Raw genomic sequence first — 17781 nt, forward strand, 5'->3', positions numbered from 1 at the left:
TCAAAATTCTTGTAAGAAATTCAAGTTAAATATTTTTATTTTAAACGCATGAGCAAAGCTCGATTCAACTCAGAACTTTAATTATTAGTCATCATGAAAAGGGTAAAACCATTCGGGAAATCACAGAAATAGTTAATAGACACTGTTCGACTGTATACAACGTGATAAAACGTTTTACTGAAACAAAATCGCTGGAAAACAAGAATAAATCGGGACGACTAAAACCGTTTTCGGATTCAGATGAACGGTGGATAGTGCAACGAAATAAGGAAAATCTACATACATATGTGTTGCGAAAGAATAATTATAATAGAAGAGTTGCATGAAAAAAGCTTTTCATCAACGAGATTAACCGGTACAAGAGAATAAAATTAGCAAAGCGTCATGGAGATAAGGATTTCGAGTGCGGGAAGCACGTTTTATTTGCAGATGAAAGCAAGTGTAACATACATACATACATATTTAGGTCAGATGGGAAATCATATGTACATATGTATGTGTGGAGAAAACCTAATGAAGAGTTGCAGGCAAACAACTTACATCCGACAGTTAAAAATGGGGGTGGGTCGGTAATGGTATGGCATTTTATGTCGGCTGCTGGTAGTGGGAATTTGTCCCTCATTGAGGGCAATATGGTCCACAAACCATACCTAACAATTATGAAAGAAAATTTGATCCCAAGTGCTGAAAAGTTGGGAATTAAGTAAAATTTCCAGTGCTATCAAAACAACGATCCCAAGCATAAGGCACTTGATGTCCGTCTATGCCTTATGTACAACTGCCCTAAAGTACTTGAAACACCTCCACAATCCCCAGACATCAATGTAATTGAACATCTGTAGGTTTATTTGGAAAACCTACTGAAAAAGCATGTTATTAGAAACAAGAAAGGCCTAGAAGATGCTATTAAAGAAGAGTGAGGGAAAATAGATCTTTCAACATGCAAGAAGCGGGTTGAATCCATGCCAAGAAGGCTGAATGCTGTGAGAAAAAATAAAGGCTTGCCGACTAAATATTAATTACATACAATGAGTTGAAGTTTGTTTATGTTTTTTGTAGTTTTGAAAAGTACGCTTGAAGAACGAAAATAAATGTGACACATAAACGCATTCGATTTGCATTTTAATATATATTTTTAGTTTTAAAACCATATCACTTGGGTGTCCGAGTTCTTTATTGAGCCACTGTAAATAAAGGGTGGTTCAATTTTAAGGGCCGATGTTGAATGTGGACCACACCTAAACGTCAAGTTTTTTTCTGCATTTCATTTAACATTTTTCAATCGAGCAAAGCGTTAAAGTGATTCAGGCTTATTATGAAACCGGGCGTTCAAGTCAAAATGCATATCGCGCACTTCGTGATTTTTTCTGTCAATTTAATAGTCCAAATGTGCGTACAATCGGAAAAATTGCGCAAAAGTTTGAGCAAACCGGATCTGTAAGAGATGTGAAAACACCAGTGCATGCTCGTACAGCTCCTACTGCAGAAAATATTGCTGCTCTTCGCGATAGTGTGGTTGAAGAGCCGTCCACCTCAACTCGTCCCAACTCGTGCCCAACAATTGCACCTCCCACGCTCATCGTTGATGAGCATTATGCAAAAAGACTTGCATTTACACACCTACAAGGTGCAATTGACTCAAGAACTAAAGCCTCTTAACCATTTCAAGCGTCGTCAATGGTCAGAACGGTGGCAGGAAATGGCAACAGTGAATGACCAATTTTTAAAGAAAATCATCTTCAGCACAGCAGGCACATTTTCACCTCAGTGGATTCGTCAATAAGCAGAATTGCCGTATTTGGGCGAATGATAATCGAAGAGTGATTGCCGAAAAACCAATGCATCCACAAAGAGTGACTGTTTGGTGCGGTTTATGGGCCGGCGGCATCATTGGGCCGTATTTTTTTCTAAAATGAGGCCGATCAGGCAGTTACTGTAAATAGTGTTCGCTATCGTGGGATGATAACGAACTTTTTATCGCCCGAATTGGAAGATATGGATGTGGACGATATGTGGTTTCAACAGGACGATGCCACTTGTCACACAGCTAACGAAACAATGGCTCTTTTGCGCGAAAAATTTGATGGCCGAATAATCTCACGTCGCGGTGATGTTAATTGGCCGCCAAGATCATGTGATTTGACACCGTTGCAGTTCTTTCTTTAAGGTTTTTTGAAAGAAAAGGTGTACGTCGATAAGCCAGTAACAGTTCAAGAGCTAAAGGATGATATAATTCGGCACATTAACGGCATAGAACCTCAATTATGCCTCAACGTTATCGAGAATTTGGACCATCGGATGGAGGTGTGCCGACGAGGCCGCAGCGGTCATTTGGCCGATGTTTTGTTTCATATACGTAATTGAGCCATACCAATATTATCATAGTAGAGAGAAATGACAAAAATTTCCTAAAAAAATTGTATTTTATTCAAAATCAACACCGGCCCTTAAAACTTAACCACCCTTTATATATTTTGGAAGTTTCTGTTCCTCATAGTCTGGTTATTTATCAAGCAAGCAATTGTATTCGAATCATGTTTATAAATATTAGAAAATATGTTTCCAAAATTCAGAGCACTCTAGCTTTCCAAAAAATACTGCCACACAGTAACGATTGTTTTCAAAGTCTGATTTCATTTTATGTTTAACTTTTTCTAAATCCAAGTTGATAATCCAGTATTACACGTTTTTTTTTTTTGTTTACATTTTGGCTTATTCGATCATGCAGTTTCTCAGCAACTTTTGATATTGTCGGTAATAAGTTTATTGGTCCATATGATCATACGGCAATAATCTCCGCAACTTTCCAGAATTTCAGAAAATATTTTAAGTGAAATAAGAATATTTAAACTATCATTATTACATCTATCATTATATTACATACTTACATGCATACACATCAACTATCACTATATTACATATGTATGTATGTACATACATCCAGGAAATAGTATTTATAAGATCATAAAACGAAATATAATATTTAAAAGACCTCCGCCCCCACTTTTACCATCTTCCGGCTAGTAGTCTAGAAATGTACATGCATATGTATGTAACTATGTAGTCACCTTATAATCTGAGTATGTATAGAAACATATGTACTTATGTAAGTTAAGGTATCCCTTCTGACCGATCAACCTTACTTGCTTTTGTATGCTGGGTTAAGTCAACGCATCAGATTGGATGCTGGGTTGGGCGGTAGAAGTTCCAATGCGCCTAGCAACACCAATAGTGGAATGCAAGTGCAATATCTTTGCAGCAAACAAACAAATTGCCCATACCGATGCCTATTGTTCATAGTGCCAGCAATTATGAAGATCATCACACAATAACCGTGATACGCACGCACAAAGCGAAAGATACCTGTGCAAGAATAGCATAGGTCAGTTGAAGGTGAGAATAACAAAAACCAGTTGTGGGTGCTGGCATTGTTGTTGGGACATGCACGCTAAAGATTGCAAAGGCACCAGCGATATTATAACTATAGATGCGTTCCATAGACCGCATGAATCTGAAATAATTAAATAAAATCGCACAAACAAAAAATTGTATTTTTGAAAATTATATCTTTATTTAAGAAACGTCAGAATCGAAAAATAAATTTACATCGTCAGAAATAATTAGAATCAGACAATACCGCATGTTGCGCATTCGTTTAGGATTTGGCGTAAAATCACTTCCGTCACTTGAGTAAATGTACACGTCTGATCTGGATGGTGATGCAGGCGGTTCCATACTTGTAGGGTTAGCATTTTTGATATAATCTGTGATGAGTTTTTGCTTAGCTGGTTTAGAATCTTGTTTATATGTACAATTCCCGATAGGTCGACATGCATTTTTTAATTTAAAAAAAAACCGCACTATTTCAAAACCGCATAAAAACAAATCTACTGTATTAAAATACCGAATTCGAGTTCAACTAATTTGTACATACTTATGTGTATCACATCACTTCATTGATCAAGTCAACTGTTTTGTTTTTGATTTCTGCATGTCGCAACATGTTTTTGGAAAGAGAGAAGCGCAAGTTTACAATTCGCAGTAATCAGTTTCGCATTCCAGCTGAAGTGTGCATTGCTCTGTGATGTTGTTGTTGAATGGTGAGATAATTGTGAAACCATTTAATCAGAATTGTAAATATGAGAATGCTTACATACATACATCCATGTGTAAGTATGTTGGAAATACAGAAATGAACATGTCTGAACGTGTTTCAAACCATTTGCAATGAGTCGTTAAATGGTTAGTTTGTTTCAGGTGTTATTTTTTTGCGTCATAGCGGATATTATAAAAGAATTAAAAAATTGTAAATGCAAGCAAAGGCCCTTTTACATAAGTACATACATATGTACTTATGTATGTACATTCATACGTTTATATGAAGCAACGCCAATGCAAAGCGTAAAGTTGGGCGTGCATTTGGCAAACGTCAGATGTAAACAAACAAAATTATTTCAGAAATGTTTAACTCGAATTGAATTTAAATTCATACAGTTAGTCTCTTATGTAAGTATACATTAGATGCACTAGATTTTTTGAAATGACACAAATTATAATAAAATGTTTTTTTATTCACATGATTTTTATCATCAGCAATACAGAATATTTACGAAATTGGTATCTTAAAGAAAATTTGGTAAAAATTCATATCACAAAATTAAGTATACAATAAAATATATGATAAACTTATTATTTAAAAATCGTTTTAAAATCGAATCCTAGTTTTGGTTGGACTATCGTTGGACTTAATAATAATTTTAAGCCATGATGGCTATTTCAGCAAGTTTCCAGTTACTCCTGCGTTATTTTATTCCAGACTTCTTGAAGAACATTTTTAATTGTTCCTTATTTCGTATCGAATATTTATGTACATACGCATTTGACGCTTTAAATGTTCCCAAAAATTTTCCATTGGGTTTATAGTCAGTGATTATGGCATTGTTTTCAGCTGTTTTCGCACACTGAATAAATCCACTCTGAATGAAAGATCTCTTGATGCCCAATCTTATACATACATACCATATGTATGTAGCTCTTTGTTTTAGATTTTATTTATTAAATGTTTAAATAGCCATATCAGTCGATAATGTTTTCTACTTAACAGAGCCGACCATATTGTTAACATTTTACTCTATGTTGACCTTTCTCCACTAATAACAAATTTGCATTCATCTGAAAATATGGCACTTTTCCAAAACTTTTGGTCATAGTTTTCATAATCTTTTGCGAATACGATCCATTCACGCCGTATGTTCATACTCCACAGTTAGCTTGGGTACTACATTGTTTTCCAATCTTATTTTTCACGTTAGATTTCAATTTGTGTCAAATGTCTTGGGATTTTGTTCTTATTTCGCGTACGATTACGTTATTTTCCCGCTTACTGAAAGCCCGTGTTTGCCTGGAGCAAAGCTTATAAGAGATGTTGCCCGGAATTTTATATTTATTTACCATCATCATTTTTGGCCATTAAACGACCGATTTCGGGTATTGATTTATAAACTTGTTGATATTACATATATTGTACAATTTTTGAAATAATGAGAAAGTCATTTGCTTCTTAGTCGTTTCCTCTATCTAAAAATGTTGTAAACAATTATAAAAAAGTCTATAATTTTAAATAATAATACTCACTTCGATTTTTTTATTTAAATTATGTACATGAACTTTTCTAAACCGAATAAGTCTAGTTACGTTCACCAAACAACCGCCCACTGAATACTAACTTTTTTGATATGAATTTTGCTCTCATCAAAAGCCCAGCGGGACTTGCTTAGCGGGATCTAAAATTTACAGCTAAATTTGTATGCATATGAAAGCATGCGCCAGTACTAAACGTGAAAATTTATAATTACATGTTTGAAAACGCGTTAACTTCAAGCTTTTCCAAAGACAGAATGGTCTATATTTGCTCAAATGACTAACTGTATGTGTAAATTTAATAAATGCAGTTACTATTGTAAATAATATATGTATGTATGTGCACATACGCACTACAATTTTACTATATAATGCATAGTTTACCCATTTTTCAACTGAAAGCTTTCGCTGTCAAAGCCTTCATTATTTCATTACAGTAAGCACTCAAGTTTCTCCCTTTGCGTCTAAGTGAAGCGAGAGCGAAAGTCGTGTGTAAACAGAACTAATGGCCTCGGGAGACGGTCCAGCATGCTTGACTGAGCTTTGTGTGTGTTAGTGCAGTCGGGTGTCGTCGTGTCACACATACTTGTTGTCGGCTTTTGAATGATGAAAATCAAAAATTTTAGATATTAGCGTCAATCAGCCGACACGCACACATATAAAGTTCTTGTCAAACAATGCTTGACCGTCACCAGAGGCCATAAAATTTTTGATTTTCATCATGCAAAAGCCGACAACAAGTATGTGTGACACGAAGCAAGTACGAGTGTCACCCGACACGCACACATATAAGCCTGCGGGACATGCATGCTTGAGCGTCACCAGGGGCTATAAGTGAAGCGAGAGCGAAAGTCGTGTGTAAACACGATAACCTTCAACAAAATATGTACATACATACATACATGTAGAGAATCTAATGAGCGAACTTATAGAAGCTGAAAGGCGACTAGACTCGAATGACAATTCAACTAATATTTCCGCTGCTGGTACTTGTGATCTGAAGAATTGGATTCGAAACGATGAGAACGAAAAAGGCGTACTGTTCGAAGCAGTTTTTAAGGACGAGTTCGATGGGAGGTAGTTATTGAACAGCGTCGTGGTGTACATCAGAGAACTGCACCGGCTCAGTGTAAAACATTCATACGCTTCGCTTGAACAAAAAAACAGGCCTTTGCGTTCAAACGATCGAACTTGTTCAAATAAGTTATTGTCATTGTTCATTTCAGCTCAATCAAATCATGTGCTGCGTTTTAGCTCTCCGATGTTATCACCAATCGTCTTCATAGCAGCCGTTTCGGGTATTTGCTCGTTCGGCTGTACATTCATTTTTTTGAGCAAGAATAAAAGGGCTATAGAGCCAAATGAGCCGGTTTGAACACGTATGATCGCGCATGAGTTTTTGCTTGTAACTAACGATAGCAAAGTAAAAGCAAAATTTTAAAGCAAAAACACTATATTTTCATATTTGTTTTTTTTTCTTAAAACTTATAATAAAACACGAAAGAAAATAATGTAAATAAGGAAACATTGCTGAAACCAACTAATCCCTTTCAAATACGAAACGTAATTTACAGCGTACATTGTACGCCAACGCTCGTTTGCTCGAACATGTGCTATTTACAATAATGACAATTACTTCTTTGAACAAGTTTGATCGTTTGAACGCAAAGGCCGATGCTAATTTCATTCAATTGGCCTTTGGTGACGGTCAACATTGTTTGACAAGAACTTTATATGTGTGCGTGTCGGCTGATTGACGCTAATATCAAAAATTTTTGATTTTCATCATTCAAAAGCCGACAACAAGTATGTGTGACACGACGACACCCGACTGCACTAACACACACAAAGCTCAGTCAAGCATGCTGGAACGTCTCGCGAGGCCAAATGCTGCTTTTTGTTCAATGATTAGATTTGAGCCGAAGACATTAGATCATACGTGTTGACTGAGCTGAACTACGCGTTCGCCTGCATGAGCTGACTGCACTTGACCAAATATTTTGGTTCAATTGACTGAATGTGAGCAAGAAATTTAGCGTATGAACAACTCAAGAAAACAGTGAGCCATGCAGGTCTCTGGTGTACATACATACATACATACATATGTATTACCCAAACGGCCCATCGAGTCAGCCGCATTTTATCTGATATTGGGTCTTTGATTCTCACGCAAGTTCTGATCGATACTAATGAAAAAGCCCAGAAAACCTTCTAAAACTAAATAGAATCAACAAAATCCTCTCACTAGAGAAAGATATGGAATAAGGTGACAAATATTAAATTGAAAGCGTTCTTTGAACTTCTATTCTTCACAGGCATAAATACTTGTACATCACATGATGAGGAAACTGTCCCCTGTGAATATTATAAAATTGGAAAATGTAAAGCAAGATTTGATGTTTTAATAGTGAATTCGGCCTTTAGGTGATCTATAACGGCAATTTTGCTTATTTAAAAATGGGGTTCATCACTCCAAAAGATGGTGTTTACCATACAAAATCGCTTCAACATTATTTCGCAGAAATTTTTTTAAGAGTTAGACTTAAGCGCTTGCACTATTTTGAATTTTGAATTGATGAAGTATAAAAGCTTTCTTCGATATTTCATGTCCAATTGGAATGGAAGTCCCAGAGCAGCCGCTCTCTTGCGCACGGACTGACGCAGATTATCAGCAAACTTATGTATAGCGACGAGTTCAGTATTTTCATTTGTTCTTGTTGTCTGGCTGGATAATTTCTTCTATTTCTTGCATTCTTGTTCCCATTTTCACATCTCTCTCTTGAAACTACACAGATGTGACGTCGCGTACTCTCTGATGGACGCAATTCTATTTATATCATTATTGAACCCGCACGAATAACGAAGCTAACAGTCACCTCCTCAGCGGTTAGAAACTTGAAATTTGAAGCGCATGGTGGAAAAAAATCAGAAGCTGTGGCCAATATCAGACCGTTAACCGGCTCGCAGCGAATTTGAAAGAATCAGCCGATTGGTTGTCATCACCGGGCTCATGAAATAAGGTTGTTTACGAAAAAAATTAAGATTGTGTTGGTGACATACGAAAAAAATCAATACAATTTACGCTCATGTAAAAAATATTTTCAAAAATTAAAAAAATTAAAATATTCATACCGTTTTTTCCAACAATACAAATGTATTGAAAAATATTTCACCATACTTACTCAATTACTATTGAAAAGCATTGAATAGTAATAAAAAAGTTGTTTCTATTTAAAAAACAAAGTTCATTTAATAAAGGCAATGCGTTTATATTGAGTTTGAATTGAGCTATTATAGTTTATTTGTGAAACTTCTAAAATCTAGTATGGACTTAGTCATAAATCAATAAATATGTTTTTCGAGAGGATATGTTACAAGTTCTACTTAAAATGTATACCCCGTCTCCACAAATTTGCAATTATTTTAGTTCATCAAAGTAAGCACCAACCATTAAGTCCTCCTCATCTATATTAAATGTTTTCATCAGCTCATTAGCTATTTCTTGTCCCTCCTCCACCGTCTGATCTGGTCGCAGGCAAACTTCGAATTCCATAAAGTTTCCTAAATTCATCACTTTATCCATATGTATACGTGTTTGACCGTGTATAAATAAATATCTCTTTTTCTCCAAAACTCCTTTTATGCCATTACTTTGTGCCAAGATTTTCTCAAGCAACGTGGGATCGGCTACATCGAATCTAGTGAATACTGATAGTTTAGGTCCACTCTTGTTTGGGCGTATATAATAAATCAGCTGCGCGGGTGTTGGCGGCCGTAGGTAACGTAATTTAAACCTTGTGCCATCAGTCTCATCCAGAATATTAAAGAACACATCCTTTTGTTCCAGTAACTCGCCGGTAGATTTTGTTAGTTCGCGCGCTATTTGGAATTTACTTTCAAATTCTTGGTCACTTCCAACCCTTGCCTTTATCTCAATATTTCTTTCATCACAAGGAATACTAGTCTTCGCATGTTGGGGCATTTCAAATCAATTGAGAAATGTGCACACTAATTTTCTATTTTTGCAGAATTTAGCAGTTCACTTATTACATACCCGAGTTCTGCGATCTTATTCACACAACTGACTCTACTAAAAACGGGCAGAGCTTATATATGTACTTGTTTCATGGCGAATGTTTATGATGTTGTGGTTTCTTTACATCTTTACGCTAAAACATTTACAGCAGTGTGCATGGCAAACTGAATATGCGCATACAAAAATTTGTGTACATACATACATACATAAGTGTAATATGCATGCGCATGCATGAACAAACATGTTCAAGTCTAGCGGTTGACTATCAGGTTTGGCAGCCACCGTAGCTGAATGAGTTGGTGAGTGACTATCATGTGCATGGGTTCGAGACATGATAATGATAAAAAAAAGTGTTCCTATTAGCGGTCGCTCCTCGGCAGACACTGGTAAGCCTCCAAGTGTATTTCTGCTATAAACAAGCCCGTCATAAAAAACGGAGGCAGCATACAACTATAGGACCCTGAATTTGTTGAAAAATATTAAGCCGCACACCACACATAGAAGGAGAAACCCCGCAAATAACCAGCAAGGGATGTCATCCAATGCAATACAGGGTGAGTCCATTCAGGGTAGGGCGAGCGGTGGTGTATGTTCCGAACATCTGGGGATCTGCTTCAGTTTTCGGCTCCTCGACTACTGTAGTGTTTTTTAGGTTCAACTGATTGATGGCAATAATAAAAGCGATAGATATCTACATTTTCACTGATAGCCAGACGGCGATAAAATCCCTCTCAAAACAGTCAACAAACTCAAAGCTAACCATAAAATATCGCACATCTCTCAACGAGATGGTTAAGCCATTTCATTTAAAGGTAACATGAATTCCTGGCCATTGCGAACATCGATAAGAACTTCAGGGCCGATGTACTACTGAGACTGGGCACCAAATTGATTGATGAGTATACAGACAGTGACAGAGACATTACATTACCCTTTGGACGAATCTCAATGATTACGTACAGGATCTCTGCTAAGCTAAAATAGGCATAGTGTTAGCACACTGATTACCGTTATAACGAACTGTCTAATAAGTAGGCATACTGAGAGGATGGGTGTGCTGACACATGACTTCTGAAAAAGCTGTCTAAATCAGAAAGAAAGAAAAAAAGCTGTCAGTAAAGAGACGATCTCGCACCTTTTATGTAACCGTCCTGCGCTATCCAGACGTAAATTCACCACTTGAGGTAGACAATTTTTTAATCAGTTGGAAGATCTCAGATCTGTAGAAATCATCCTAAAATTTTTGAAAAGTTCTCACTGTTCTTAGGAGAGATAAGGACAAGTTCTCCAAGCGGCAACCCAATGGGCTATAAGCCAGAGTGTGCCCCATAGTGGACAATCGCCGCAACCTAACCTTACCTAAAGGTGCAAGCGAAAATTATATGTTTACATAAGTACCTACATATGTAAAATTATGTATACAAATCTCCGTGCTTGAAACAGCACAAGGATAGCAAAAGTTTTTTCTAATAGGACTCGACCCTCGGTAGGCAATGGCAAACCTTCGAGTGTAATTCTGCCATGAAAAAGCTCATCGTTAAAAAAAAAATTTCTGACGTTCGGAGTCGACTTAACCCTTAACTGGTCCGGTACTCCATGAGTAACATAACTGGTCCGGCGTAGTCTGTGAGACGAGTACGTTTTGAAGCTCAATAATAAAACACAACATAAAGCTATTATTATTTTTTAATAAACATCGATATTATGAACACAAATGAACTATATTTAGTAAAAATACATGCAATTGGGGCAAAGTCTAACAAATTATAAACACAAGAAGGAATAATGTACCACACATCTACAAAAAAAATTCTTATTCTTTCCGAAAATCATAAAAAAGTGAGAACAAGCTAGTTAACTATTTTTTTTTAAGAATTGATTTGTAAATTATTATATAACCATAAAACTCATAAAGATATGGAAAGTTGAAGGTGGTTTTGTATCCAGCAAGGCCCAAAGTTTACAAGTTTGAGATACAGTTTTTGCAGATTGGATCTGTGCACTCTAAGCAGACTGGATTCTTGCAATAAACGCATAGGTATTTGGTCATCCTGTGTTTGTTGCTAGGACATATATGGCAAATCTTACGTTTTTGGAGAATAAGATTTGTTTCATCATTAGTTGGTTGTTCTTCTGGAACTCTAAGTATCCTTCTAATCATGGTTCGTATTTCACGTGGTATATTCATCATTGTTATGCGCCGTTTCATATGATCTTCCACCAATTGCATAGCTAGCTGTTTTCCAAAAACATTTTTTTCTTTTATTATTGGATTGTTTTTGTAACACTGATGAAGAATATAAGAATTTACCGCAGAAATATCCAAGACACGGAAAACGATTGTCAATGGCCACCTTCGACTACGACGACTGGATGTACTTTTTGAACACTTTTCGTCAATGGAATCAACTCCTCCTTTATTTTCGTTATAAAAGGTGATTATTTCTGGTTTATTAGTTAATTGGTCAGGGTATTCTCTGTCGTGCATGGAAGATATCAGAATTGTGGCTTTTCCAACTTTTCCAACGTGGGAAATTATTGTGCATTCCTCCCTAAATCCATAGAATGTTGATCCAGCAGCTCTTTTGCGATTGGATAGGAAGGTCTGTGGTATTTCGGGTTTATTTTTTTTTAGGGTGCCTACATACGTTAAATTTTTCTTTAGAAGGACGTCCACTAACTGTATTGAAGAATACCAGTTATCAGCTGTTATGTTGCGATTGCTGTTGAAGAGCGGCGTTGCTAGGCGTAATACTGCTTGCGTAGGTTTTAAAAGTTTCTTACCTTCGTCACTGAGACCAAAACCATCCGAGTCCTTTCCGCAATAGATATAAGCATTATAAAGATAGCTGTTTCTCGCGTCTGTTAAGCACTGAATTTTAAGGCCATATTTTCCTGGCTTGTTTGGCATCTACATCTTAAAGCGGCATCTCCCACGGAAACTCACCAGCATTTCGTCTACAGTAGCAGATTGCCCTAATCCATATAAACTTTGGCAATTCTCTATAAAACTGTTAAACACGAAGGATATAGCTGCAGTAGGGTCATCCTTTTTGCGTTCTTCTCTATCTTCTCGATTATCAAATCTTATCGCAACCAAAAGGACAGCAAATCTTTTCTTACTGAGAACTGCTCTGAATATGTCCCTTCCAGTTCCATCTGTTGCAAATAGGTGGTGTTTTGAAACAGCAGAATATTTTTCACTCATCGAATTTAGCTTTTTGTTAGTGCACTGCATAATATGTTCAAATATATTGTCACTAAAAAGTAAGCCCCAAATAGCTAGCGGATCTGCAGACTCACCAAGCATCCTTGCCTTTGATTTCAGTATGGGAACTTTCATCACAATGTTATGTTTTCGGACTTTAGATGATGGATGAACTTCTGAAGTACACCACCTATACCGATTTTTGCCATATATATATTTCTTTTCACTTTCCGTTGAGTCCACTTCATCACTGTCATTGTCGTCCTCATATTCAGATAATTCCGAGTTAGTGTCATGCTCTGACTCAATATTATAGTCGTCTGACACATCGTCTATATCACTACCACTATCAGTGTCTTCGTTATTCCACTTAGAGAGAGTTTCTTCATAATCACAATCGCCCAAACGCACCCGTTTAGATGGCGCAGCCATAACTCACTATATTTGAAACACGCACTAAAGTAACGTAAAGGGTCCGGCGTAGTCTGACAGACTACCGCGCAAATATAATCGTTCCTAACTTAGAGTATAACTGAACAAAATCGACAGAAATGTGACTATTTTTTAATGATCAATAGGGAAAGGAATAGGCGGAGCGACCCGTATGTTGGTGGTTCCAGTAGCAAATAAACAGGATTTGTTTATATGACGTAGTCTCTCAGACGACGCCGGACCAGTTAAGGGTTAAAACGGTAGGTCCCTCCGTTTGTGAAACAACATGAAGACGCACACAAATACGAGGTGGCCAAGCACCTAACAGAAGTGCGCGCGCCAATTAATGCATATTTTTATATTTTTGCAAAAAATTTAATTGTTTAGTAGTTTTTCTTTATATCTTTATCAAACATTGACACCTTATATCTGCCTCCGTTGTCACACGTACATATGTATATATTACGTAATAATAGTTAAGCATTTTGACTTATCGCGATGTTTTATCTAATAAAAATGAAGGAATGTTTGTATGTTTGTACGAGCTTTAACATCGATACATATGTATATAATAGATAATTGCCAACTGTTTCCACTTCCCTTTGAGTATTTACTAAATACTAATTTTTGGGCTCAAATGATCCACAAAAATATGCGCCTATAAAATTGGTTGGAGACTCTTAAAGACTCTTAATACTAATGAAGTTCTATACGATCGGTTGAAATTTTTTTTGTTGTTCACAACATCAATGGCTATCGCCCCTACTAGAATCATATTATTATTTAAATTATTTAGTTTTTCTTTTTTTTTATATAGAAACTGAAAAAACCCCCGATTTTTAGAGTGTTCAATTCAAAACCGCGTCATTTTATCAAATTTGTTTTCATTCTATACTGATTAATAAGTTTTTTGGTTTTTGTGTTTCAGATATATAGAAGAGCCAAAATGGACTACATCGTTCAGATCCAATTTTTCAGGAGGATCAACTTCAGTGCCATTTTTTAAATTAAACAAAATTTCATTTTTGAATGTAAAAGAAGTTAAATAAAAAGCGTAAAAAATTTAAATGTTGTTTTTAATTTTTTTATTTATTTTATTTTTTTATTGTTAAAAAAAAATTCCTGAAAATACAATACATTTTCGAGCTCTGACCCCCGGAACCCCTTAAGGGGGAAGCCTGGTTTATAAGGTCAAAAAAAACAATTTTTTTTTTTTTCATTTTAAGCAATTCCTAATATATTTCAGAATATTCACACAAAGTTACAGAGCCTAATTCTCAATATTTCCGTAGATACAAAGCCAAAGGTAAGCGAGCGCTAGGTAGTTACGCTGTGGCGGGACAGCTATAGTACAAACTTTATCTTCTTTTCTCGACTTTTCATTTTTATGATTTCTTTGAACTGGCGTACATGAATGAAAAAAACTAATAAACCCTTTGAAATGAATCATAGCTTGTTCCCTTCAGTATTAAATTCTCTTCTATTTGAACTAACAAAATAGATAAAGAAAAATTTTTCAAGATTTTTATACCAAGTTGAAGTGAATTTTTTTTTTATAGAAAGGCATTTTTTTCTTTAAAACCTCCAAAAAGTTGAAATTTTGGAATTTCTCTCAGTTTTCTTAGTTCATCTAGAATAAAAAATCATGATAATTAGAAATCCATTTGAATTTTTTGCTTTAGATAATAATTACGAGCTGTATCTTGTACGCCAGTTGGAAACTCCAGCGTTGCAGCGCTCTACTAATTTCTATGTTAAACATTTTTTTCAACTTATTTTAACCAGTACAAAAATTTTTTATACTTTTTAAATGTTCATTAAAAGATAGAAAAAACTTTGCAGTGCTAAATTAATTTTTTCCTTAAAAAAAAATCGCAAAGAGATGCAATTTTTAGACCTCATAAACCAGGCTCTCCCCTTAAGACTAAGTAACGTCGAAATAAAAAATATACGTATGTATATGCACTTTTAGCTACAAACCATATTTAATGGTTTTCTTTATATACTTTTTACGAACTGTAGAGGTTAAAAATTTCAATCTTTTTTCGCTTTAAAATTATATGTACCTACTATAAATGAAGTACTAAATTAAATGTACTAAAAAGTACACAAATGATTCTAAACAGTTTTCTGAATAATCTTCTTGCTAATGCCAAAGCAGAATCTTTGGAGCTACTACTTTACTCCTGCATTTCGTCCGCATTTGGCCCGTAAACTGCACAAATTGTTTTGTCCTCCTATTCCTATTTTTCCCCTTGGTCGTAGTGATACTGGAGAGTCTACCGAAGTTGAATTTTTTGCACAAAATTGGTTTCACTAAGGACAAAATTGTCAAAGAATTTTTTTTTAACTTAACTCTTGAATTCTCGAAAATTGTGTCTCGATTCGATGTAGAAATCTTGAAGTGTGGCTCATCAAAGTCGTCAGCGCAAAGCCGTCCGAATTTTAATTTTGCCTTATATTCCAGGATCTACGAGTACACTTATGTATAGTACTTATATATAAGAAGAAGAGGGAAATACAACATCCAAAATACATATAAAGCTTGTTCTCTTGGTGCCTACCCCATGGAGAGGTAAGAAAGATATAGAGCTAGTAGAAAGCTTTTCTCGTCCAAAGTTAAAAGCTGTAACAAAATCCATCTAACCGACATAGCTGGTAATCCATGTTATGGAACTGAAACTCAACAGACTATTTTCTGATATTCCACCTCAATCGATTTAATAAATACAAAAATTTTGGAATAACATACGAGGTTAAAGACTTAAAAAACTGTAGCTTTCCTCTTATCGTTGTCTCAAGTTTTATCAAGTTTACCTTTTAAACTTGGCCATAACTAGTATAGGAAAATCCCCCTCTCCGCGAACAAGTATTACACTTTACACGTCTTCCATCTTGATCGTACTACTGTATAGCGCAGAAGCTTGGACGGTGGCAGCATCTGATAAGGCGTCCCTGGGGATGTTTGAGAGAAAGATTCTGGGGAAGATTTTTTGACCTTTACACGTTGGCTACAGCGATGGGTCAACGAGCTGTATGGGTTTTACGCCGACATACCTATGTATATGATGTATTCAACAGCTCTTAGTAAAAAAAACAGCGAGAAACATTTTTTGGAACATTTTAACTCTCTAACTCCTCAATAATAGGTCTCTTTTGCCTATTTTGTGGGAAAATGTAAAAAAACTCAGCAAAATATGACGGATTAAAATGCATCAAAAAATATTCGTCATAAAGTTCTACTATAAGTCTTTTAATGCATCTAAGGTCCAAATTCAAGTTAAACACCAGGAATAAGTTAAAACGGAAAATTTATACGGTAGCTTGCTTTATTTTTTTTTTTTTTTTAATTTATTAAGGTATAATGACAAATTAAAAAAATTGGGAAGTAGACTTTCAAATCATCGATTCATGTAAGATGGTACAAAATGTATCATACAAGTTTGTTTTTAAATAACTTTTTTACTAAATAAAAAATATACGATTTTGTGTGATGGAAATCTTTATTTTGGCTTTAATTGGCCCCATTGTCGTCTGTGTGTGTACTGCAGTTGTCTAGTTCACAACTGTCAAATCTGACTGACGTAGAAAATATTTGTAAATACATATGTACACACATATGTACATGTATCTCTTTTTCCTCCCCTCTACCAGAATTCATTGTCAGAACTTCGTTGTTTTTTGTGTAGTACAGTGCCGGTTTTCCAAGTTTCATTTAAAATTTGTGTGTCACAATAACATTTTTCTGACGAAAAACGAAACACTGCACTACTGGTTTGTTTACAGAAGTGATACGTCATGCTTTCGCATGCAGTTTCCCGCTAAACAACTTCTTCCATAGCAACGTCAGTCTCATTATTAAACACCTCAACACCTCGTATGTATGTGTGTGTTTATTTACACACATAATATTAATAAGCATTTCCTACCTTTGACGAGTGAGTGCAACGAAATAAATTTAACAACAAATAGACAGGCACTTAAGTAGATTTTGTGTTAATAATTATAAAAATGTCTAAATAGTCAAAATTTAAGAAACCCAGACAGCCTTTACTACTTTCTTGTCTATGGCAAACGGCCTAATAGTCAATTATTCTAGCGAAAAACAAGACATTTTGTGCAAAACGTGAATATACTCGTACACATACATATATATGCATGTAGTTTGTTCTTAAATAAAATATATACAAGTCAAAATTTAGAAAATTATTTGAGGCGAAATCAATCAATCACATATATATAAGTATATGCATACGGCGAGTGTATGATACTTAAGAGAAACATATAGAACCTGTTCTCGAATATTGCCTGTTACGTGCAAGGCAATAAAATGAGCAAACTTCAGTTAGCTGGTTTGTAAATTTTATAGCGTTTAGTGACACTGAAAATTTCAAACTTTTTAAGAGAATTTTTAGAATAATTTTTGATGGGCAGTTTCAGGGCCCATTCAGTTTTAGTATAGGGC

At 35.5% G+C, this 17781-nt stretch overlaps 2 protein-coding genes across 2 annotated transcripts in view; both read right to left on the bottom strand.

Moving 5' to 3' along the window:
- LOC129235678 (serine-rich adhesin for platelets) overlaps nt 1-17781 on the bottom strand; it is a 90582-nt gene that overhangs the window by 24055 nt on the left and 48746 nt on the right. The window lies entirely within an intron of this gene.
- Nucleotides 8912-9707, bottom strand: LOC129235680 (uncharacterized). Its single transcript, XM_054869662.1, has one exon. The coding sequence runs from the start codon at nt 9620-9622 to the stop codon at nt 9059-9061; it is 564 nt and encodes a 187-aa protein (XP_054725637.1). The 5' UTR covers nt 9623-9707; the 3' UTR covers nt 8912-9058.

The sequence above is a fragment of the Anastrepha obliqua genome, chromosome 1, assembly GCF_027943255.1.
Source record: "Anastrepha obliqua isolate idAnaObli1 chromosome 1, idAnaObli1_1.0, whole genome shotgun sequence".
NCBI lineage: Eukaryota > Metazoa > Arthropoda > Insecta > Diptera > Tephritidae > Anastrepha > Anastrepha obliqua.